Genomic DNA, 26,215 nt, shown 5'->3' with positions numbered 1-26,215 from the left:
ATATATATATATATTCAATATATCAGTAGAGAAATCCCTAGACACAATATGAGAATACCAAGATGACTTAAATAAAGATATACAATACAATACTCAAGCAATGAACTAGGGATATAAAGTATGTGGATACCTGAGCCTGACAATCTATCATATACAGGACAGGACAATACCAGACAAACTAATGTAATATAGATGTAACATACAATTAAATACATCCAAATTGATGAGGACTGCTGCCCAACAAAACTTGAATATACCATATGTATCAGTTAATGATGTAAATATAATTTTATGTATAAGAAGTCCACATCATTAATACAGTGTGCAAAGAATATGTAAATATATAATTAAATTAATCATATAAAAATGATAATAATAATACTAATAATATATAAAGGTAAAAATGATAAATACCATAGTAAAAATTAAAATAAATACTATAATATAAATCAATATCAAGATGTATATAATATAATAACTAAAAAGAGGGGGGGAAGGGAGGACAAAACAGAGGATGTACACCCAAAGAGTGACATACTCCATATCAGGAAGAAGCAAACCTAACAGAGAACCAAGGAGAACAAAAACCTCCCTACACTATAGTGCTGGTGTCCAAGCACTCATTGAATCCACCAGGGGCCAAAGTGCCCAGCTGGTAGATCCAAAAAGTTTCCCTCTTGCACAGAAATGTAAATCTATCACCCCCCAGAACATCTGGCCGTGTTACCTGATAAGGCAGCAGTCTTATATAGTTAAGCGAGGAACCTTAAGGGGTCCCTTGCACCTAGTAAAACCAGACAGAATGATTCTCATGCAAATACTATTTTGGCAGGGTTTTTAGGGAATTTCAGATGCGGACGGAATCGTTGCATTACTTGTAAACACATTAATATTGATTCATCTTTTACATCATTTACTAAAAGGAAAAGTTACAAAATAAAAAGTCATATTAACTGTTTGAGTACCTTTATTGTTTCCATGCTCACATGCAGTTTGTATCAGTATGCGGAACGCACGATTCGGTATTTGAGCACTCGCTTCCTCGAGCACAGACGGAATGTCATTAATGGCAACCATGTTCATAGTGTTTCCAGACATTTCTATATATAACACACAATAAAGATCCATCATCTCTTAAGATTGTTGGTCTGGAACACATCTTGCCACTTGTTTTGAGGGGCAATAGATTTAAATTTCTGTATAAGAGGGAAACGTTTTGGATCTACCAGCTGGGAACTTTGGCCCTGGTTGATTCAATGAGTGTTTGGACACCAACATCATAGTGTAGGGAGGTTGTTGTTCTCCTTGGTTATCTGTCAGATTTGCTTCTTCCTGATATGGAGTATGTCACTCATGTCCCTCTTTGGGTGTCCATCTTCTGTTTTGTCCTCGGTTCCCCCTTTTTTTAGTTGTTATATTATATACAGATGCAGCCACCAGTATTAGAACACTTACCTGGGAAACTCTGGGAGATTCTGGTACAGTCTCACAGTAAATGCCTCAACATTGCCTCAACATTACTGTGAGATTCTTAATGGCCCATTGGATTAACACAGCGGGGGGTCCCTACAGTCCCATTTAAACTGAATGGGACTTCATAGAACCCTGCTGTGTTAATCCGATGGGCCATTAAGAATCTCACAGAAATGTTGAGGCAATGTTGCAGCATGTTAACACATTTACTGTGAGACTGCCCCAGAATTTCCCAGGCAAGAGTTCTAATACTCGTGGCTGCATCTTTACATCTTGATATTTATTTATATTATAGTATTTATTTAAATTTTACTATGGTATTTATCATTTTTACTTTTATATATTATTAGTATTATTATAATTTTTATATGATTAATTTAATGATATATTTACATATTCTTTGCACACTTTTTAATGATGTGGACTTCTTATACATAAAATTAACTGATATATATGATGTAAAAGCTGTAAAAATGTTACAACAAATATTCAATTATCAAATGAGTTTATTCAGTATGCACACAGCAGTGACAGCTTCAAAACAAAAGCTCTCCTGCAGATAATATGGTATGAGATACATTTATACACTAAAAACTAAAGCTCCCACCGCTTTTTGGGGGGGGCTTGTGCGTCACTAAAATGACATCATCTTGTAATACATAACAAAAATGAAATGATACATACATTCTTTAAGGAGTTGAATGTGGAAATGATTTCAATCTCTGATTCCACCAGACACTCGAATGCTGAGAAGTCGGTTCTAATTCTGATCTCACTTCTCAAGACTTCACCTGGCACTTAAATGTGACTTCACCTGGCACTTATTTCTAATCTCACTCCTCAAGGCTTTATTCACCCTCCCTTCTTCTGCAGCTGGGCTGGCCAGGGCTGGTATCAGTAAACATTGAGAGCAAAACATCTTTTTACCCACTATAACTTTCATACAGCTTTCATACATCTGCAAGTCCTGTTTTAAAAGAATTACTCTCCTGGCTAGTACTATTGATTCCTCTTAGTATGTTTGTATATCAAAAGGTGTTGTTGTTTTTTCCCTTCTTAACTATGTGATGCTAATTCACCAACTGGAACAAGCTGATTTATTGGGGAGGGGGGAGGGTCATGTGACTGTTTTAGCTGTATAAAACCAATACCCCCTCTGCATTAGTAGGGACTGCATTGGAATTATATAGTGAGGCATTTAAAGTGAGCTTTTAAGTGAGAAGATATAGTTAGACTATAGTTTGACTAGAGGTGACTGGGGACTGCATCCGTCTGCAAACTCTTCTACACATGGCAACAAACGGTGAGCTAATCTGATCACACTACGATCCATGCTGTTTAGTCTGTACACACACACACTTGGATCAAAACAGTTCCATGCAGCATTACCTACCTATGGCATAATGAACCTGCTTTTTACCTCCACTTTGTTCTTTCTCGTGGCCTCATTGAATTGTTATTCTCTCTATCCACTACAAATGCCTCCCTCCTGGCCCACACCCAACATCACCATACACCCTGGACTACTCAAAAGCCTTGCACTATCTACTGAATGTTGGTGGAGAACTCTGAAAACCAGCACACCAACCACCGCACACTCAAATGGCAAACATCATAAAGTAACAACTTGCAAACAACTACTCAAATTTCTACTTATACTATTACTCTCTTTAGCAGGTGATATTGAACCTAACCCAGGCCCTCCCACTTCAACTCTGTCCCATACCCCTGAGAATACCACCTTCAAATTCCAAAAAGGTCTATCTCTCGCCCATATAAATATCCAGAGTCTGTTGCCCAAACTGGATGAACTAAGGGCATGGTGCCATATGCATAAACCAAAAGCCATAGTTATTACAGAAACATGGCTAACCCCTAAAACCCCTGATGCACATATTGCCATTCAGGGATACTCCATTTGTAGGAGAGATAGGTCAAAGAGAGGAGGAGGGGTGTTATTTTATATTGCAGACACCTTACAATTTACACTGTTACACTGCCCCCCAAGGCCAACCTCCTTTGAAATCCTAGTTGGCAGAATCTGCCTCCCCTTTTCTAAGCCCATCTTGCTTGCTGGCATCTACCGCCCCCCTAAAGCCCCTCTACAATCTCTGACTGATATCACCCAGTTTCTTGGCTCCATTTCCTCTCTGAATGAGAAGAGTGAGCTGCTAGTTCTTGGGGATTTCAACTTCAATTGGCTTGACCCTAAAAACCACAAAATCCACACACAAATTAAATCGCTTAACCTATCGCAACTCATTTCCCAACCCACATGGACAAACCTGAAATCGCATAACCATTCCTTGCTTACTGGATTCTCTCCTCAAATCCCAGCAGAATCCAATCCTCTGGCATCCTTCCTGATATTTTCAGTAACCATGCAATAGTATACTGTGTAAGGAAAATTAAACCGCCCCAATCAAGCCCTAAAGTTCTCCTCTCTAGAACATTTAGAAACTTTAACCCACAACAGTTTCTGGCTGACCTTACCAACTGCCCTTGGCACAGAATTGATTTAATTCCTGACCCTGATTCTGCGCTCGACTATTTCCAATCCGAGTTCTTAAAACTCTGTGATACTCATGCTCCATTACGCAGAATAAGTGTACGGGGTACCCACCTTCCATGGGTTACACCTGACCTTATAGCACTCTACCAGTTCAGGGATGCCTTGTGGAAAAGCCACAAAGTAACTGGCACTACCAAGGATCTCAATCACTACAGATGCCTGCGGAACATGTGCACAAGGCAAACAAGGCATGCAAAAGCACAATATTACTCTGACAATCTCCTCCAGAACACATCAAACCCAGCTAACTTCTGGAAGGTTATCAACAACATATTCCAGCCTTCTAACCACCAACAGCCAAGTAATATCACTAAGGGCGATATTATTCTGACAAACCCCACCGACATTGCAAATGCATTCAATGATTACTTTGTGGGGTGTGCTACTAACTTATTAGCGAAACGCAACCCAAACCACAAACCTGAATCTTATCCTGGGAGTACCCCTATAGCCCCACCCCCTCCCAACACTGCCCACACTTTTCAATTTGGCCCAGTATCCGAAGAGGAGATTACACAAGAGCTTCTCAAATTAAAACTAAGCAGCCAATGTGGACCTGACTTACTACAATCTAGGTTCCTAAGACTCGGTGCCCCAGCAATTGCCAAACCAATAGCTTCCATAGTCAACTCTATCCTGTCTGCAGGCCATATCCCTAAGACCTGGAAAGCTGCCAGAGTTGTCCCAATCTTCAAAAGTGGGGACAAAAACAAAGTCTCAAACTACAGGCCAATCTCCCTTCTCCCAATCCTATCCAAAGTCATGGAAAAATGTGTCCACTCCCAATTAAGCGATTACTATAACAAGACAAATTTCCCTAGCCAATTCCAATCTGGCTTTCGCCCCAAAAACTCTACCGTAACTACCCTGCTAAAAGTTTGCAATGAAATCCAGTGTGGAATGGAACGGGGACAACTCACTGGTGCAGTATTCCTAGATTTTGCAAAGGCTTTTGATACTGTTGATCATGCTATCCTGCTTAACAAACTCCAGAGCTCTGGAATAGGGAAGCATGCTTTAAACTGGTTTCAGTCCTACCTATCTGGTAGATCCCAACATGTGTCCATCTCTGGCTCTAACTCTAACCCCCTGGACATCACCTGTGGCGTCCCGCAAGGCTCTGTTCTGGAGCCCCTACTCTTCTCAGTGTTCATCAATGATCTTCCCACAGCTTGTCAGGAAGCCTCAATACACATGTATGCAGATGACACAATCCTATATGCACACAACCATAGCCTCTCTGACCTTCAACACATATTCCAGGCAGACTTTTTCAGACTCGAAAACTGGATTTCCCAAAACAAACTGTTTTTAAACACTGACAAGACTGTAACAATGGTATTTGGGACCAAGACTAAATTTTTAAAGCTTCCAGTGATTGAGCTCCAGATTAGAACCAATGCTAACACCACCCTAACTCCTGTTACTAGTTTTAAATACCTGGGCATATGGTTTGACTCCCACTTAGCATTCGAGATGCACATTGATACCCTGACAACTAAGACCTATGCCAAACTAGGAGTACTTTACAGGAACAAATCCTCCCTAAGTCCCCTGGTCAGAAAACGTATCGCACAGCAGATGCTAATGCCAATTATTGACCATGGAGACATAGTATATGGCTCAGCACCTCAAACCCACCTTAGCAAACTTGACACCCTCTACAATTCAATTTGTCGTTTTGTTCTCCAATGCAACTATAACACACATCACTGCGAAATGCTCAAAGAACTAGACTGGTCATCACTCGAGTCTAGGTGCAAAGTGCACCTTTCCTGTCTTGCCTTCAAATTCTTTATGGGCAAGCTACCCAGCTACCTGAACAAGCGCCTCACCCCTACCACATGCAGCACCTATCACCTGAGATCAGACTCCAAAAGACTGTTCATGGTCCCAAGGCTTAACAAAGTATCCGGCCGCTCCTCCTTCTCTTACCGTGCACCCCAAAACTGGAACAACCTACCAGAGACTCTTACATCCACCACCAGTTTAAGTTCTTTCAAATCTAAGGCTGTCACACATTTTAATCTGGTCTGTAACTGTTTCATACGCCCATAATATATATTATCTTTAACTGTGCATGCAATGTCTTGTATATAATATATACCCTGCTCATTTATGTAACTGTATTTGTAAACATGTATTATTTGTCTTAACTCTGTGCCCAGGACATACTTGAAAACGAGAGGTAACTCTCAATGTATTACTTCCTGGTAAAATATTTTATAAATAAATAAATAAATACAGACAGAAGACAAAATGGATGACTCAAACACAGCACATTACAACATAAATGACAGACAAGGACTAGAACAATGACAAGATGGCTGACACAAATAGTCAGACAAAATGGCTGCTTAGACCCTAGTGCTGTTTACGTCAAACCCCCCTTAATGTCCTTTTTTTCTCAACTTTGTCAATGGTATATTCAAGTTTTGTTGGGTAGCAGTCCTTCTCATAATATGGATGTATTTAATTGTATGTTACATCTATATTACATTAGTTTGTCTGGTATTGTCCTGTCCTGTATCTAATAGATTGTCAGCCTCAGGTATCCACATTCTTTACATCCCTAGTTCATTGCTTGAGTCATCTGGGTATTCTCCTATCCCATTGGGGATTTTAGATACACTGTTTATTATTATTTATTTTCACTTTTTTCATCGGCTTATATAGCATAATAAAATTGTATTATTTTTTGATTTTAATTGGACTGATATGAGTTCATTCATAGGTGATTTCTGTACCCATATTTTGCGTGATATGTATTAACATAGGTACTCTGTACATCATATTTATGGTGTCCCAGCTAACTCTGAGTGCAACTCTATAGGGCCATAGTGACCCCTGGTGGTCACTTCCTTCTGTATACAACTATTCTCCTATTGTGTCTAGTGATTTCTCTACTGATATATTGATTATATATATTAATGTTTGTCTCCTAGTTCAATATTTTATATAGAGAACGAGGAATAAACCTCAGATACTGATGCTGAACAATAGCAGTAACAAAGTTACACAATCCTTTACTCCATAGTTCAATGAGATTGGAACATCGTGGATGTGAGCGGATCCTGATAAGGCTTAGAAAAACTCTTTTTACAGTATGTGATCGGACTCACCAGGATGGGGCGCTAATACATATTATGCAAGATAGAGATACCAATAGACACGCTAGAATACGTGTCACAGGGTAAATCATTGAGTCCCGCAACTGCTCACTGACACTCTGTGCCCCACACAACAGAAATAGGCTGGCAGATACTCACAGTTCCGTCTTGTTGACTGATGGATAATGCTGATAAGAGTCCCGCGATGCTCCGATACCACGCTGAAACGGTGTGCTCCAGCCGGTTTGTTTAAATAGAAAAAAGGTAGATAAGGGAATAAACCCCTAATGTGGTGCTTCAAATTGGTGTCGGTATTGAGGACTGTTTAATCCTCAGTGTAGCAGTGGTAGGGCAGATTTGCCAATGTTTGAGGTGATAGAGGAGAGCAGCGGAGTGTGTACCCCTAGATAGGAGATAATAACTTCTTTTGGGCACAATAAGGCACAATCTGGAGAGATCTGGAGATCTTTTTTAAGACTGTCACACAGAGACTTGTGTAACTTATGCCTTAATTATGGATGACACATTTGAGGATTGTGTTCAAGAGGATGGCGCAGATACATTTGTATTTAGATGCAGCGACCACACCAAAAGAAGCAGAAAAGCTGCACATGTCTTTGATGAAACCGGTAAAGTGTTTTGTGAGGAATCATCTGACCTGGTGACCTATTTTCAAAAGTTAGAACAATTACTATCACTCAATATCCGGTTATGGTGGGACATAACCTCCTTGGATAACTATGTGAGAGTTAACAGAATTCCAAGGGGGTTACGTATTAAAAAATCTCCCACCTTTGGATTTATCAACAAAGAATTTGAAAATAAATGGAGGATGGCCTTAGATGAGTGTTCCTTTAAACTCATGGGACTAATTATTACTCATAAAAAGGAAGAGAGATCTGCTTTAGAGAAGGACATTTTGGATCTGAAAACAAAATTAAAATCATTTAACAAAATGGAACATTTCTCTAATAATGACCTGATCCTGTCCCAGAATATAGACGAGGTAGAGAACACGATCTTGGAAAAGAAACAATCCAAGTTTGAAAGGGACAAGCAAGATTATCTTAAACATCAAGTATATTTTTGGGAACTACCCCCAAAACCTAACACAAATAGATTTAGAGGTAGATCTAAATCACCCCAACATAGATCTAATCAGAACAAGGGTGCCAACCAACCAACCCCTAAAAAATCTATACTCAGAAATAAATATGCTGAAGCGTCTAGTGCAGACTCAGATCTTTCAGAGGGGGAAAATAGACCTACCTCAATTACATTTGAAAAAGAGAAATACGATGATCCCTGGAAGAAGAAAAACACAGGTGGGGTACTTCGCGAGTCCACTACCTCGGATAGATTGAGCCACACCACATATACCGGTGAAGATGATGCAAGACCATCCACCTCCTCCTTTGTACCCGCTTTTTTAGGACGCGGAGGTCCAAAAGGAAGAGGGGAAGCCCAAAGAGGGGCCACGAAGAGGAAAAAGTATCATTAGCGGAGGACAATGTCATTAATATCTCGAACGTGTCACTAACCATTGACCAATTAAAACTCCTGAATAAAGGGCTTAATTTTGCTCCGCTAAGTAACTTTGATCTCTTCAGTACCATCATAGACTTGCAGTGTTTCACTCGTAAGCTGGCCCTAACCAAGTTCTTTTCAGCACACAAGAGTTCACCAAATGAATCAGGAGAGACCATGGACTCTGTTGCAAATGTTGATTTAAATGTATATGATACTAACAGAGAAATTCTTTCTTACAGGGAGCACTGTGCAGTTGCAGATTTGGAGGGTCTCCTTGGTGACCAAACGGGTAATTCATCCCCATATGAACTTTCTAGGGATTTCTTCCAACACGAACATACAAATTTTAAAAGAAAGTCAATCTTCTGCACCAATAACTCTAAGGGTCCCTTTATCTCTACATTTGAGAAACTTGTTGAGAGGGACCTTAGAATACTGGCAGAGGGGATCACGATTGGTCACCCCAAAGGGGATAATCTCTCGAGGACTGAACGACAAGAGCTAATTAATTTACAAAAAGATAAATCCCTTGTCATTAAAAAAGCAGACAAGGGAGGAGCAATTGTTGTTCAGTCCTCGGAAGATTATAACAAGGAAGCTCTCAGACAGCTAGGAGACGTTGTTACATATAAAAAACTTCCCTCAGACCCTACTCAAAGATACCTCGTCCAGCTTAGGTCACACCTGGAATTGGGTGAAGTCCTCTATATTTTGGATCCTATGGAGTTGGGCTTCCTGTACACACCAGACCCAATTATACCTATTTTTTATCATCTCCCAAAGATCCATAAAACCCTGACGCAACCTCCAGGTAGGCCAATTGTGTCAGGTATTGGATCTTTGGGAGATGCTTTATCACGTTATGTTGATTTTTTTCTACAGCCTCTAGTGCTCAGCCTGCCCTCTTACACTAAAGATTCCAGACATTTAATTGAAGACTTACAAACAATAAATTGGACTACCAACTGTGTCTGGGTGACTATGGATGTGAAGTCATTGTACTCCATCATAGACCACAGGCAGGGCATAGAGGCTGTACAGCACTTTCTTAACAAATCTGATCTCTCCCCTGCACTTTGTATTTTTTTAATTGAATCTATCACATTTTTGCTCACGCACAACTACTTTAGCTATGATTCACAATTTTATTTGCAACTCACTGGCACTGCAATGGGTACGTCTTTTGCACCCTCTTATGCGAATCTTTTCATGGGGTTTTGGGAATCACTATTTATTTATAGCGATTTAAATTTATTTAGGAAACACATTTTGTTTTATCGCCGCTATATCGACGATCTGTTTTTGATTTGGGAGGGTGACACTCACACTCTGGAGCTTTTTATCCAGTCTTTAAATTCTAATAATTATAACCTACACTTTACACATGAGCACAGTAGTAATCAAATACACTTTTTGGATATCCTTATTTATGTTGATTTAATGGGAGAGATTCAGACTGACGTGTACAGGAAGCCCAACTCCAGGAACACTTACCTTATGGCGAATAGTAATCACCCATTGCCCCTCAAGAAAGGTATACCAAAGGGGCAACTTATGCGCCTCAGAAGGTTGTGTTCAACCGATGAAAATTTCATCAACCAGGCAAATCTAATGATTAACAGATTCAAGGACAGAGGGTATCCTGAAGAGGATCTAGTGAAAACATTTACTATAGTTAAAGCAATGTCAAGGGAGGAGCTTCTGTCAAGAACAAAAGGGAATAAGGGAGATCGCATCCAAAATGTACCCCTGTTTATCACCAGACAGAGCCGTCAATCAAACGACATCAGGTCCATTATAGCCAGACACTGGGAAACACTTACACTAGACTGTGACCTAGGAAACATCACAAAGGAAAGGCCCAAATTGGTCTTTCGTAGAGCAAAACCTTTATCATCTTATTTGTCACCCAGTCTCTTTTCATCCCAAAGTGTGGAAAAAATTAGTAATATACCTAAAGGGTTCTTCCCATGTGGACGGTGTAATGTGTGCCAGTATGCTAGACCAACTAAGGTAATTGATTGTCTAAAACCAAAGATTAAAAAACCCATACATATGTTCATCAACTGCAACAGTAGTCATGTAGTCTACATGATCAAATGCGGATGCAACAAGACCTACATTGGCCGTACAATTAGAGCGCTAAAAACGAGAATACAGGAACATGTACGGCTAATTAAGAAAAAGGACTTGTTGCACCCGGTCTCTCGACACTTTTCCTCCTGTCGACAAGGTGGCCTACATGGCTTTTCCTTTTTGGGACTTGAACATGTCCCTAATATGATAAAGGGTGGTAATAGACTTAAGATATTGAACCAAAAAGAGATGTCATGGATCTTTTGTACGGACAGTCTCCACCCACAAGGTCTAAATGTGGATTGGGAGCTGTCCCATTTTTTATAGACTGCTAGCCCTGTGTATCACAGTCAACTGTTTGCTGAATAGAGAGAGATATATGTATATATGGGCTGATGAACTGTTTGTCCCCTGGTTGAAGTACCTAGGGTCTACTAAAATACTAAAATACTAAAATCTGAAATATTGAAACAAAAAATGGAAAATTATATATTAGGTGTTTGAATATAAGACCGGTACTTATGATATTTCTCTGCCGTTGTTCTGCTGCTCTTTTGCTTTCTTGCCTTTATTGTTTTTAGAGGCTTTAAAATTATTGTTTTAAAAAATTATTGTTATAACTATGGCTGTACTAATATAATCTTCTGTATCACAATAATATGAGGTTATGCCCAAAATTATTGGGTGGTCTGTTGCTACGATAGATACAAAATAGAATGCAGAATAGAATGCAACAGTGTCAGTCTTCTATGGATCCATCATTGTCTGATGCCTGAATTTTCATCTAGGATGATGTGACAATTTATATATATTCTCTCTGTGTGGCTGTTCTTATTTTATTTTTTAATGTTTAGATTTGTGACATGTCTTAAACATGTTTTTTGTTTTGTATTATTTTTATGCATAATAGGTGAATTAAGTACATCTAGCTCTCTAGGATAATCTCTTGCAAGCTAAATGGTCATTCTAAATATGCTTAATATTATCAGATGATGCATTACCTATTAATGTATATTAATATGTATATATTTTAAATAAGATTAAATGTCATGTTATGTTCTCCACATATCAGTTTGCTATGGCAGCCAGAGGATAGACCTGCTACCCTTACAGTATTAGTTTCCCAAAATGTATTCAGGAACCATATGGTTAAAACTCCCCTCCATTGGATTTGATGGGCAGCACCCTTCTAATTTACATAATTATCCAGTGGCCTGTAAATTACCGGCCAGGGGCGGGGATTTCTAATTGATCACGTGGGTGTCTGTGGGTATTTAGGGAACATCCCTGGCTGCAGTATAGCACTCTTTGAAAAAGTCTCTTAGACGAAACGCGTCAGAGAACCTGTCCTGTTTTTAATGGCAATGTTGCCGGAATAAAGCTTTTGCACGCAGTCACTGCCGCCAGCCTGTCTTTTTGCTGTGCTCCAATGTCCTTGTTTCTCCCCTCCTCTTAAATAGAAAAAAGGCTGCTGCAATGGCGGTCACAGCCCTTTATCAAAGTCCTTTTGTCAGGAGAAAACGCGTCAAAGTTTTTTCCATCTTGCAGATGTCTATTTTTTATTAAATAAATGTTTTTTTATTTTAACTAATTGCACGTGGTTTGTCCATATTCATTGAGGGCTGTGACCGCCATTGCAGTAGCATTTTTTCAATATATTATATAGTATGTATATATTGTTCTATTATGTTGTTTTAAAGCATATTGTGGTTTTTTAATATGTATACGTTTGATTCATCTGGTCTAGTTCGGCTGCCTGTTGCTTTTCCTTTGTTGTATACATGTTGCTTAGCACACAGGGGTATTTAAACCTCCGCTATTGGCCATCTTAATATCCTTTAAAAAAGTCACTGCTATGTGACGAAACGCGTCAGGACGTTAGAGCTGACACTACGTCATCACGCAGTAGTCTAGGATGGTCTGGACAGACATGGAGCGCATGCAAAAGACCAAAGGTCATCACTCCAGAATTGAACAAACAAGTGTATTGAAAAAATAAACACAAAACAGTTTTTATTTGGCGTTCTGGTGGTACTGCATGCATATCCTTGATTATTCTGAACTGAGCAGCTTTATTGATGACAGCCAAAGTGCGACTTCAGCAACAATTGGGACTGATCATGGGACTGTGTGCACGACCAATCAGCTATCCTGGTTGAGTCATCTGGGTGTGGGTGTGGGGGTATATAAGGGATCCACTGGCCAGTAGTCTCAAGCACAACCCTGAGGAAGGTCTTACGAGGACCGAAACGTTGGTCATGTTTGTGCTGTGTTTTACTTGCAATACAAGTTTTCTTACTTACCTTTGAGTGCTGTCCTGTGTCCGCTCCTGCTGGGGTGGATTGCATTATATATATATATACAGTCACTGTACTGTATGTATGTATAGCCGTAAAGGGGCATACATAAATACTGTACATTTGCAATCAATGGGCAATAAAAAAATAAAAATAACAATAAAAATACAATGAAAAAACCTGTAAAAGAAAAATAACATACATTCAATGTTTTTCTAACCTTTATACTGCTGCGGCCGAGTTTATTCGAGCATTTGCCCGTTCTCGGCCGCAGCAGTAGCCTGGCGCGCGCCGGAGGGTGACGGGCGCGCGCCGAATCAGCGGAAGAGCGCCCTCCGATCGGGGCGCTCTCCCTCCCGCTGCCGGGTCCGCCGGGTCCCCCGGAACCCCCTGCCGCCGTCCCCCACATCGCGGGACACCAGGGCTCCCTCGGGCTCCCGATGACGCGTGACGCGCGGCACGCCGAGGGGCGGCCACTAGCAAGCCGGGAAATCTCCCGGCTTGCGGATCTGGCCGCAGTGCAATAAACTGTGTCGCCAGTGTATGTCTTCACCCTCCGATTCCAGGGGTCTCAGCAAGCTCTCGAAACAAATCCATGATCCAAAACAGCAATGGGCCACAGGTACAGTCCAAAGTCATTTTCTTCTTTCTTTATCTTCATCTGTTAATTGTAATCCATTTCTTCTTCTTCTTCTGTATCTTCATCTTCATCCATCTTCATCTATAATGCCATTGTACCGGCGCCTACTACCGGTCCTGTGCACCGACTATTTTCCAACACCACTGAAGGCCTCAGATGCATCAAGCTTTGCTCCGCTCCTCTTCCAAAGACCACAGAAATAGCAAGGCCTGCTACACCTCTCACCCAAAGCTCTCTGATCTTCAATAGCTACTAATTTTAGCCATGGAAGACTTAGGTGGATGGGGGTTGTTGCGCAATTTTTGCCTCAGAAACCTTAGGTGAAGGTTACGAAAGCTTAATTTACCGATTTACAGGAAATATTTTATTAAACATTGGCAGAAGGACACTAACATTTTATAACCAACAGATACCGTTTCTCATCCAGCATAGAGAAAGCTTCAAAATCAGTCCAAACACATACAGTATGATAATGAAAATAAAACACAAAATGTAGCCTATTACAGTAATAATTACCTGTCCATTATTGCCCTGAGTATCTTAAAAATTCTTTGCTTCCCCTGAACTCCTCCACATGGGGTAGTGCCCTGCCCTTAGGAAATAATTACTTAATTATGACAAAGGTTTCAGAATTTTGCTGCCCATAGGCACCTACCATTATGCCGCCTTGGCCTCCTTCTCTTTTAGCGTCTTGACATCACGTAACGATGCATTCCATGAGAATGGGATGTCATGTGATGTCAAGTTGCCAAGGCAATGCGTTTCACATTTGAATCTGGTCTGTAACTATTACATACGCCTATAACATATATTATCTTTAACTGTGCATGCAATGTCTTGTATATAATGTATAACCCTGTTCACTTAATGTAACTATGTACTTGTAACCATGTATTTGTCATCATAACTCTATGCCCGGGAAATACTTAAAAACGAGATGTAACTCTCAATGTATTGCTTCCTGGTAAAACATTTTATAAATAAATAAATGTGACATCGCAGCGAAGGAGGAGGGTGATGCTGCAGGAGAAGGTAAGAGATCTTTACAGAAGACCCACGCTCTCCCCTAGCAATCAGTTTAATTGTTGTGGGGAGCAGAGTGGGGCCTCTGTAACCACAGCACTGCCCCCCACCCCCCCCCCCCATACAATTTGATGCTGCCCACAAAATTTGCCACCCTAGGCCTGAGCCTAGTATGCTATGTGTAAATACGGGCATGACACACTGACAAAACATTCAACTTGCTTAATACATTAAAATTTGCTTTACATTGTGCCAACCACTGAAGCTAGTAACAAGCGCAGCATAAGAGAAGGAGCAGCTCAGTGAGTAAAGACACTGACTGGCACTGAGAGTTTGAAGCAGGGGAGCCTGGTTCAATTCCCAGTGTCGGCTCCTTGTGACCTTGGGCATGTCACTTTATCTCCCTGTGCACCAAAAATATAGATTGTAAGCTCCACAGGGCAGGGACTTGTGCCTGCAAAATGTCTTTGTAAAGCGCTACGTACAGTAGAGGCAACTCTTATTCGAACAAAAACCAGTGGCAATTCCCCAAAAAACCCAGGAATCACCCAGGTACATTCTGAATACATGTCTTAAACTTTCCTTAAACTAGCCCCAGCATTTCTGCATTGATTAATGGCCTATCAGATTAACAGCGGGGGTCCCTGGCAGTCCCATTCAAACTGAATTGGACTGCCAGGGATCCCTGCTGTGTTAATCCTATGGGTTGTTAATCAATGCAGAAATGCCTTAAATGTGCCTCAAACTAGCCCAGAACATACCCAGCACATACCCAGAATGTAACCCGGCTAGTTTACGGCAAATGTTAGAATAAACGTTGCCTCTACTGTAAGACCAGCTGTGCTATACAAGAACACATTATTATTATTATTAACCGAGAAAAAAGCCTCACTATACTGACAGAATTATATATATTTAAAACTTTAAGGTAGTGAGCAACAAAAATGTTGTTATTCAGTAACTACATTTTAAATCAATGTACTGTACAGTGTATAAATTCGCATTACCTGTTCCTCCATAACCTTTTGCAAGTCCATATCAGTACGGGTTATAAAATGTGGCCGTGGAGTAAAAGATACATTTGCCAGCAAAAGTTCTTGCCTGTTGAGAAGAAATATTTTTATTGCACACACAGCACTAAATATATTTGTACATCTTGAAGCAAATACAAAATTTGTGTTTCTCATATGTCTAGTAAATTAAAAATGAAGGTGGCAATAAAGACTTAAAATACACACCATTTGGTGATTATGATAGTATCTATAATATTAAGCTACAGATCTACTGTTTCAAATCAATTATGTTCTGTCCTAAATTAATAAGACCTTTACCAGATAGTTGAATAGAAAATAATTTGTATATATACATTGGTAAATTCCAATACCAGAAAGCTGGGGAAGGACTCAGACAGTGGTCAACTCCAGTCTTCAGGGGCCACCAACAGGCCAGGTATTAGGGATATCCCTGTTCAGTACAGGTTGCTCAGTCATTCTGACTGAGCCACAGATTCACTCACCTTTGCTGAAGCAGGGATATCCTTAAAATCTGACCTGTTGGTGGCCTTAAGGACTGGAGTTGGCCACCCCTTGTCTAAGAGATACATGGATGTATTACTTGGAGTACATCACATACATAAGCTCTATGCCCAATTTAAACTTATAACTATGCCCATTACAAAATAATGTTCTTTCTCCCTACCTGAATGCTAACTCCACCTTTTACTACAACTGAGACCTTTTATTTTCATCCACTGAACAGATATATCACCACAGACAAAGTCCCACGGGACGAAACACGTTGGTGCGTTTGTGGCTCTCTTTTGTCTGTAGTGAGAAGCTGATTCATTAGATATCTTTACTTTTTACCTGGAGTTGCTGTTCTATTTTTGATGCTGTGCTCCTTCTGCTCTCTTGTTATTGGATTCCTCATCATTTAGGATTGCACACTACGCACGGAACTCTGCACTTCAAAAGGATTAATTCCGGATACCCCCAGGGACAGGTAATGGGCAGATGCTCTTTCAAGTATACCTTTGTCCTGTTATTGGGGTTGCCTTATACTCTTGAGGAGTTTATGGATTTTAACCAATTGCTGTGGTAGTCCTAGGGACACCACTAGGTTATTTCTGTGTCATACATTTATGAATATTTATACTGACTGATGGGTGCAGATTGTTCATCGTGATTTCAAGACATTATTCTACTGGCAGTGCACACATTTATATTTGAACACCACTCATTCCTCTACTCTCTTTGCAGATATACTGTCATGTAAAAACATATTTTTCAACAAAGCTGAATGGACTGTTTAGCCGTAATAAGTTTACACCAAATGCTTGATTAGTGAAGGAAGTACTTATTTATAGACATGTCACACTACTTAAACTGACATCCCAATACATGCATTCTTGGCCACCTGTGTCACTGGTGTCAAGTTTCTTGGTTAACTCCTGTTATCTTTTTATTTCCACATCAATTCCCTCTCAAATTTGAGCAGCACTATAAAACCCATTATATACTGTAGTAGCCGTGTCCAGAGAAACTGATCAACTTGTGCAAATTTTATAGGAATTGATTTTGCAGCATCTAAAGTACAAGTAGTAGTTTACTCTGTAAGCATACAGAATGACCTAGCATTAATCTGAGATGAAACAGGTCATTACCGATCGATCTTTGTCATTGCAACCAACAAGAATTAAGCAATGCATCTATACAACAGCTTCCGTGCTATAATTTGAGAACTTTGTAAAAAAAATAATAATAATAACTTGCCATGGGAAATATACAATATCTGCGGATTATTTAATCAACACTGGGATGCAAACAGATAAAATTAGCCCAAATGTGTAGCAGATGCCACAACTTTAAAGCTGGAAAGTTCAGCTTCTCTTACTTTTTTTTTTGTTACTTAAGTTTTTATTAGTAATTTTTCTTAATTTATTGAGGGTGATACAAAAAGAAAGAAGTGGGTAGGGGGAACATTGATACATATAATCTGGTAAAAGCACAAGTGGGGGGAATTAGGGGAAGAGGGAAAGACACAGCATTTGTACCTATACAGTACAATATTGTCCCCAGGATCCTATATATAGAGTCAAACACTTCCCTCCATAGTGGTTGAAATTTGGGACATGACAATAATATATGCAGTATACTCCCCATCTCACCGTTAAAACACCAGCACAATGAGGAGACACCTGAGAAAAAAGAATGTAGCCAGGAGTCAGGTACCATCTGAATATTAGTTTGTAGATATTCTCTGTGATCACAACACAAGATGAGTTTTGGAGATGGCCTCCCATATATCTAGATCTAAATTGGTATTTAAATCTTTCTCCCAGGAGATCGTTATTTATCAGGAGTTTGATTGGTTTTAAGGGAGCCAGGTTATGATATAGCGTGGTAATAATACTATTTGTAAGTGATTGGTGCAAACACCAATCCTCGAACTACAGTAAGTAAGGTCGTGGGACTGATTTGATTTACTGTATAGATAGATGGAATATAGTGTATGATCTGGAGACATCTAAAAAATTCAGAGGAGGAAATATCATGACTAGATTGTAAAGAAGCTATGGAGGGGACCTTCCCATAGATAAGAAAATTGCTGACTATCCTTTCAGAGTCTAAGAGTTGGTTTGTGGGTTACCCATATAAAAAGGAAGGGGGGGGGCGTAAACAGATGTTGCATGGGGGAGGGGTTAACGGTTAACTCGAACCCAGATTTAAGAGAGTCACAGAAATTACAGGAAAAAGATATCACTGGAATCTTGTAGATCCCAGCTGGCCTAGATTTCTTGTTAAGCCAGAGGAGATTCTTAATTGCATATGGGGAGCAAATTACATTCTCTAGCTCTACCCATTGCTTATCCATTGGGTTTGCATGCCAACTAATTAATTGTCACATTTGAGCTGCTCTGTAGTACTTTTGTAGATTTGGAGAGCTAGACCTCCTTCTGATTTAGATTTATAGAGAATATCTTTGCGGACTCTGAGGCGTCTATTTTGCCCTACAAATTTCAATATTTTATTTTGTACATTATTTAGATCTTTCTGGCAGATTTTAACTGGGAGGGTTTAAAAAAGATAGAGGAGTCTAGGTAGAATATTCATTTTAATAGTTGCTATCCTCCCAAACCAGGAAATTATATGCGGTTTCCAGGTGGCCAAATCTTTTGTGATTTGATTGAAAAAGGGTCTAAAATTTGTAGTGTATAATGTAGATTAATCTTTAGTTATTTGGACACCTAGGTATTTAATATGATTCGGATTCCATTTAAAATCGAAATTAAGTTGGAGTAATATTACATTTCAATAGGGAGATTTCTACTAAGGGCCAGGGATTTAGTATTGTAAATTTATTTAAAAGATTATGGAGTGAGATGAGAGGGTTTGAAAGCGTCAATAATATATCATCAGCAAAAAGGGTTATCCTGAATGCCTCCTTTTCAACAAAAATACCAGAAATGTTGGAATTCATTCTTATCTGACAGGCTAATGGTTCTATGGCCAAGGCAAACAGCAAAGGGGACAGCAGGCAACCCTGTCGAGTTCCGTTTAATATTGTGAAAGGATCAGACAAAGAATTATTGTTTCTCACTATAGCCGTTGAGGCAGAGTATAACGTATTTATACTATTTAGAATTTTTTGTGTAAATCCCATCTGTGAAAGTGTGGCCAGCATGAACTGCCAACCTAATCTATCAAATGCCTTTTCCACGTCTTATGAAAGTAAAAGAGATGGACATACTGTTTGTTTCGCCACATGTACAGTGGCGGCCGCCTTTATTCTCCTGCAGCCGCCACCGCAATGTGCGGGCAGATGCGCTGTTTTTTTGTTTTTCGAAGCGTGCAGCGCGTCACTGGGGCGCCGGTCACGCTGTCACGCGTGCTGCATGCCAGGGTTCCGCCGGCATCAACGCCCGTTGGATGCGGTAAGGGGGGTACGCATCAGGAGAGCATCGGGAAGGGGGGTATGCATCAGGAGAGCATCGGGAGATCTGCGTTGTGCCAGGGGGTCGCGAGGTGAGGGGAAGGGGGAGGGGAAGATGCGGGGAAGATGCGGGGAAGATGCGGGGAAGATGCGGCTGGCGCAAGTCCAAGTTCGGCGCCAGCCGGAAAAAGCCACGGGTTACAACGGCCATTTGTAAGAATAAAGCTGGTCGCAGCAGTATAAGATTCACCATCCTCCTTGTATTGTCAAGGGCTTGTCTGCCCAGGATAAAACCCACTTGGTCTGGATGAACTAGTCTAGGGAGAATATTATTCAGTCTGGTGACCAAGATATATTTTTAAATCTGTATATAATAGGGAAATGGGTCTGTTACTAGAGCACATCAGGGGATCTCTTCCCTCTTTCAGGATTACCACTATGATTGCTCGTAACATATCTCTAGGTAGAGAAAGGCCAAGGAGCATATCATTAAATATATTTATTAAATATGGGAGGAGTATAGTGGGAAAAAAATTGTAATAAAGGTTAGAGAATCAATCTGGACCTGGGGCCCTCCCAGTTTTCATGGCCTCCAAAATGTCAAGCGGCTCTATGGTTTTTTCAAGGTTTGTTATATCACTTGGTTAAAGTGTGGGGAGCTTGCATTCTGCTAGAAATTTTTGAAATTGTTTTGCTCTTTTATTTATAGCTGAGTCTCCCACCGGTCCAGGTAGATTCTAGAGGAATGCATAATATTCTCTAAATTCTTTACTTATAATTTTAGAGCTATGGGATACCAGACTGTTTTTGGTGTAAATACTATGGATTTTGGTCTTTGCTTGTTTTTGTTATAACTTACATACAAGCATTCTATCTGCTTTAATGCTTTTTTCATAGTATTTCTGTTGGGACCATCATATAGCTTTCTCTGCGTATAGCTTTCCCCAACAGAAGATGTAATTGGCCTCTAACCGAAATTATTTGTCTATAAATTTTCCGGGAGGGATTTGTTTATGGATAGATTCTAATTCTGTTCATTTTTGTGTTAGTATTTCAATTTGTTTTGTTTTTACTTTTTCCCCCCAAGAAGCCAGAGCAATCAACTTGCCTCTAATCACTGACTTATGTGCCTCCCAAAGGGTGAAAGAGGCCACCTCTGGGGAGTTTATTTCAAAATATTGAGCGAATTCCTCTCCCAGTAGTTGAAGAGTTTGTGGGTTCATGAAAAAAAATTAGTTTAGAGACCACGATCTTGTTTTAGTTTTGGTTGTGAGACCCTCCAGTTTTGTTATAAGTGTAGAGTGATCTGACCAAGCAAAGGGGACAATTGTTGCTGGGGATATACTGTATTATCACTGATTTGTTGATCCACAAAAATATAGTCGATTTGTGAATAACTGTTATGGGGATGGGAGTAGAAAGAAAAATCCTTAACCTTAACATTCATTAATCCCCAGGAGTCCACAAGCATCAATTCTTTGGACATGGAAACAAGTCCTTGAGGAGAAGGAACTGTCTTTTGTGATGGGGGGCTGGGGAGTTTATCTAAATTTGGATCGATTATTGCATTTAAATCTCTAGCAAGGATTAGAAGGCCTTTCTGAACAAATGATATTAAATTTGTTAACTCCTGGAAAAAAGGCTCTTGATTTTCATTAGGAGCGTAAATATTTACTATCGTTAGATGAGCAGAATCCAACAACCCTGTGATAATTAAAATTCTTCCAGCGAGATCAGTTTGATTCTATCTACTTTTAAATTCAAGTTTTTATGGAAGAGTTTAGCCACTCCATTTTTTTCGTTGGGGATGATGAATGATTGATTAGAGGATAATCATTACTGAATAATAGTGATTGGTCACCATTTTTCAAACATGTTTCTTGTAACATAATTATATCTCCCCCTAGTCTTTTGGCCTCTGACAGAGCTATTCGTCTTTTACGGGGAGTGGTTAGGCCCTTGGTATTTTGAGAAATTATTTTAATCGGCATGGTAATATTTTGTTGGTAAATAGTGTGGGTGAACAGAATAACCGCATATACATATCAGGAAAATAAGTTAATAAAACTTTATAAACATTTTGGTGCAAGAACATGTGTACCAAAAAAATACACAAGCTAGAGCACAATGATGACAATTGCTTGTGGGACTGGGCATGGGGGAAGGGTAGACAAGGTAGGGTAGAATACACAGAGGACCCCAATTTCAAAACTTTGTTTGGGGGGATGGTCAGAGAAGACCTTACACACCACTTTCGTGCGATGAAAAGTGTTTTATTTCCCTTACCAGGGAAGCAGGTTGTAATTGCACAGCGAATAAAGCAATGCAAGTAAATGGCATAAGTCTGCAACAAAAACAATAGTCCTTTGTTCCAGGCACACAACAGGGAGTTCAGGCTCTCCCCTCAGCCAGGCTCTCTGCAACCTGTTTCCTCACAGGTTCGGAGGCAAAATGTCAGCCTGGAAGAAATCTGCTGTCTTCCTTTCAAACCTCCCCTTTCCAATCAGCTAGCAAACCTGCAACTTATGTTCAGAACACATATCTTGAGATATTGTCTTAGGTTGATTCTTAAGGTGCAATCAGCCCGGACTTTTCCATGTAGGTTTAATTTTCGCTCGCCTTGAAATTGAAGCCTTCAACCATACCGAGCGCAGTGGTTTATGTGGAAGATGGGCCTGTTAGGGGGCCTCCATGTCTTCTGGTTCAAGTAAACCTAGTGATCTCAATTTTTCTTCACCCTCTTCTGGTGAAAGAAGAACATGCATTGTTTCCTGATAGGTGAACAGCAGCTTGCATGGGAATCCACAGCGATAGTGAATGTAATTGTTTTTCGCAATGTATTAGTGATCTATGCATAGATTTTCCACTTATTCAGCATGATTTGGGCCAAATCAGGGAAGATAAGAAGTTGGACATTGTCCTGTTCAATCTTTGGGATGGATCTAGCAGCTCTCAGTATCTCCTCCTTGGTACGAAAATAATGTAGACGTGTGATCACATCTTGCTGCTTTGCCAGATCAAGATTTTTAAGTCGCTGGATCCTATGTGCTCTGTCCATCTGGATTTTATCTCCCGATGTTTCTGGTAGGAGAGACATACAAAGCCGGGTAAGATATGAGTCCAGTTGGGCGTTGTCCACCTCTTCCGGTATTCCTCTAATCCGCAGCTTGTTACATCTTGACTGATTCTCTGTATCCTCCAATATTTCAAAAATTATTTTAACTTGGGTTTTTAGTTCATGAAATTCTTGGGCCTGGGACTTCTGTGCAAGGTCATTGTAATCTACCTTTTTTTCTAAATCCGCAACATGGTCCCCTATAGACGCTATCTCTACCTTGAGGCTGCGACAAATACTCTGTATTTCAGTTAAAAGAATTTTTGATATTTTGAACAAATATCAACATTTCTTTGCGAGTGAGTATCGAGTCCACTTCTTCCTCAGAGTTTGGTACTGGATCTGCGTCTTTGCCAGCGACAGACACTTCCTGATCTTTAGCCCCCATATTGCGTTTTGTGAAGAAAAGGGAAGCCTTCTGCGGGACTGTAGGGTTTTTTTGTTGCTTGGTTGCATAGGTGATGTTGGTTGGCAAGTTTTTGTTTAGAATTAGAGCTGAATTTATTTAGGTGATGTATACTTTAAGTTGAGTTAAGCCCCCTCATTGCTGAGGCATCTCGTTCACTCATACATTATCTATAATTATTCACTTGACTTTGAGAACATGATGTGTTATTTCCTCTCCTATCTCCTGACCCCAATCCCGTAGTGGGAACTTTTGACTCCTCCATGTCTCTAGTTCTCTTCGTCATACCAGAGAGTATATGAGGCCCAAATCTGGGCTTCTCTGATTTTCTCAAGAGGATTTGTGATTATCAGGTAAGTCAGTAATTTGTTCTGGTTTGGCTTCACTCCTTTTATCCCTCAGGGACACTGCCAAGTAAATGTTGATATTGGTGTTCAAGGTAAGGTACAGTCAGGGACCAATCCCAAGTAGATGTGATATTGATAGTCAGTCAGGGTAGGGAGAGGGGGCTTATTACCTATCCAGGGGTTGTTTCTGTAACCTGAGACTTATCTTTGTTTTGGCAGCGTGCCAAGGGATTCTCTGGCTCTCTCCCCTGCCCTGCACATGCTCCTGCTCACTCTGCTCCCGGCAGCATGCAACCACCCCACTTCCTCTCACCTTACCAGGCCACGGCGGCCATCTTGTGTCTGGGTTGGACTGGATCAGGGTTCAGGTTGGTGTCCTCCGCGTCTACACCACCAGCTGATGACAGCCACAATCGTCAAGGGAGCTCCACCAGGGATTACCAGTCCAGATGTGTGTCCGAACCTCCCAGGGGGAATGATGTCCACCACTCGGGCACTGTTTAAGGTTACGCTTATAGTGTCGGCGACGGCGACGCGACAGGGACAGTGACACCAGGCTGTGGTCGCTGGAAAAATCAAATTGAGATGACTTCCAGTGATCAGGACCAAGCCGTCTCTCCATCAGGCCATCGCATCAAGCTTACTATAAGCACACGCGACATGGCAATGCATTTGTTTTGACATGATGTCGCATCACTGTCACCGTCACCGGCACTATAAGCGCAGCCTAAGAATGTCTTTTGGGACAAAATGGCCACCTCACCCCTCTCAATGGGCCTCGTGTGTCGGTGTGACAGGGTGAAGTCAACCCCTATCAGTTATGCCTGGCAAACATATGTCTGAGTGCTTCATCCAGCACTCAGAAGGTTAACTCAGGAGGAAGCTACAGTAGGTAATCAGGAGGTAAGCTGACACCTGTTAACCAGCTAGGTAGAAAAGGATGTTGTTACTGGCAGTAGCTGGCTGCCTTAGACCTGAGAACTCTGCTATGTGATCTGCTAGCCAGACAGATTCACCAAACTAACTACTTCAACTTAAGTAAGACTTGTTCATTTGTTTTCCTGACTGCTTAAAATACACTTACGGTTTGGTAAATGGTTTAGCCAGCCAGCCTGCTAGATAGGCCTGGAGTGTTAGTCAGTTCTCCCAATGTGGAGCAGGATTTGTTTTTGATTAAAGGGACAGTGTACCCACATGTTATGTTATGCTGTGGAGAAATAAAGCCACTGAACGTTTTCATTTATCCTGAAACTACACGTGTGGACTGTTCCCTGACCTCGGCTACAGGCCGTCCTGCTACAGTCGGCAATAAAAATTTTTTTTTTGCTGTCATGGAGAAGGGGAAGGCGTTGGGATAATCTGATTGAATGGCCGAGGTGCGGGAGAAAATCGGCCCCGGGCCCACCGGTGGCACCGCACACTTGCTCTGGCTTCCCTTCGCAGATTAATGGGCCGGCGGCTGTCAAGTAGCGTGGGGATAGGGCTCAAGTCGGGTGACTCCTTGCCCCCCTGTGATCTCTCCTCTCTTGTGGGGATCCCTGACGTGTTCTCCGGTGGTCTCCGGGGAGAGCAGCAGCCCACCCCAGCCACGGCCTTGCCCACAGTCTCCTGCTTCTCGTCAGCACCACAGCCTTCAGCGTTGCCCGCTCGCCCACCATATTTATTTATTTTTATTGTCATTATCCCTGGACTCTGTAACCGAGCTGACTTGCTTAGTTAGGCTCTTTAAGATTTAGTTTTGATTGGGCATGGTGGGGGGAGGGGAGGAACCGGGCACTCAAGTTGTTGTTTGTAGCTCTGATAATAATAATAATAATAATACAGGTAAACCCCGTTATAGCTCGGTCCTCGGGGTCCACCCCGAGACCACTGCGTTAGTAACGGGGGCTGCGCTATTTTTTTTTTTTAAATGGCCGCCGCGCGCCTGATCGTTGATCATCCTGAAATGCAGTTTATAGTTAACATCGTCTTTGCTCAGAGTCCTCGCCCTCATGCAGGGCGCCATACCCCAGTGCACGCCACGTCCATCCGGAACCCAGGACACAGGCACACATCCCCGGCCAAACCATCCTGCCTCCCAGGGGGAGGGGGGAGCTCCTGGCTGCAACACAAAGAAAACCCCCATGGAGTTTGCGGCCACTGCATGCGATATTGCTACTAATATTATCTGTGGGGTTTAGTCATCGTCATTTTTTTTTGTGATTATAGGAAATGCAGAAATAGAGCAATGCGAGGTTCTCCCCCCCCACCCCCCTACAATTGGAAGTTGGACCCGGCCATAGAGGAAGTGCTTTCCTCTGCTGATCCCCCAGGGGAAGGAGGTACAGGGGCCTCTGCCAACATGTATTGAGTCGGGACTCGGTGCATACTGTAAAGGGAAAGCTGGGGAAGGAAACAGTGCTGTGTGCAAATGTTAGCCAGGGACGTTAAGAAACGGCAGCTTTTCCATGACCGGTCCTAGTTTTGTTTTTCTTTTTGCTGTCATAGCATTTTATTGAACACTCAAAGACTTTTTCAGTTAAAGGGTAAGTTCAAAATGGTTGTATTTTTAAAGAGCCATCAAGTACACATTGTTCGGGGAGGTAAAACAGTTGGGAGTGAGATCTGTGACGTTTACACGAATTAAGAGCAGACCCTTCAACATTTTTGCATGTGAAAATAGGTATAAGTGCAGTTCCTCCCTATAACCGCACT

At 41.1% G+C, this 26,215-nt stretch overlaps 1 protein-coding gene across 2 annotated transcripts in view; it reads right to left on the bottom strand.

Annotated features, from left to right (window-relative positions):
- Positions 1 to 26,215, bottom strand: part of TMEM232 (transmembrane protein 232) — a 593,400-nt gene that overhangs the window by 30,669 nt on the left and 536,516 nt on the right. For both annotated transcript variants that reach the window (XM_075601904.1, XM_075601914.1), the window contains exon 13: positions 15,729 to 15,822. In XM_075601904.1, the coding sequence (XP_075458019.1) occupies positions 15,729 to 15,822 (94 nt within the window). The remainder of the gene's footprint in view (positions 1 to 15,728; positions 15,823 to 26,215) is intronic.

This window comes from Ascaphus truei, chromosome 1 (assembly GCF_040206685.1).
Source record: "Ascaphus truei isolate aAscTru1 chromosome 1, aAscTru1.hap1, whole genome shotgun sequence".
Taxonomy (NCBI): Eukaryota; Metazoa; Chordata; class Amphibia; order Anura; family Ascaphidae; genus Ascaphus; species Ascaphus truei.
This window is presented reverse-complemented; position numbering and strand designations above follow the sequence as displayed.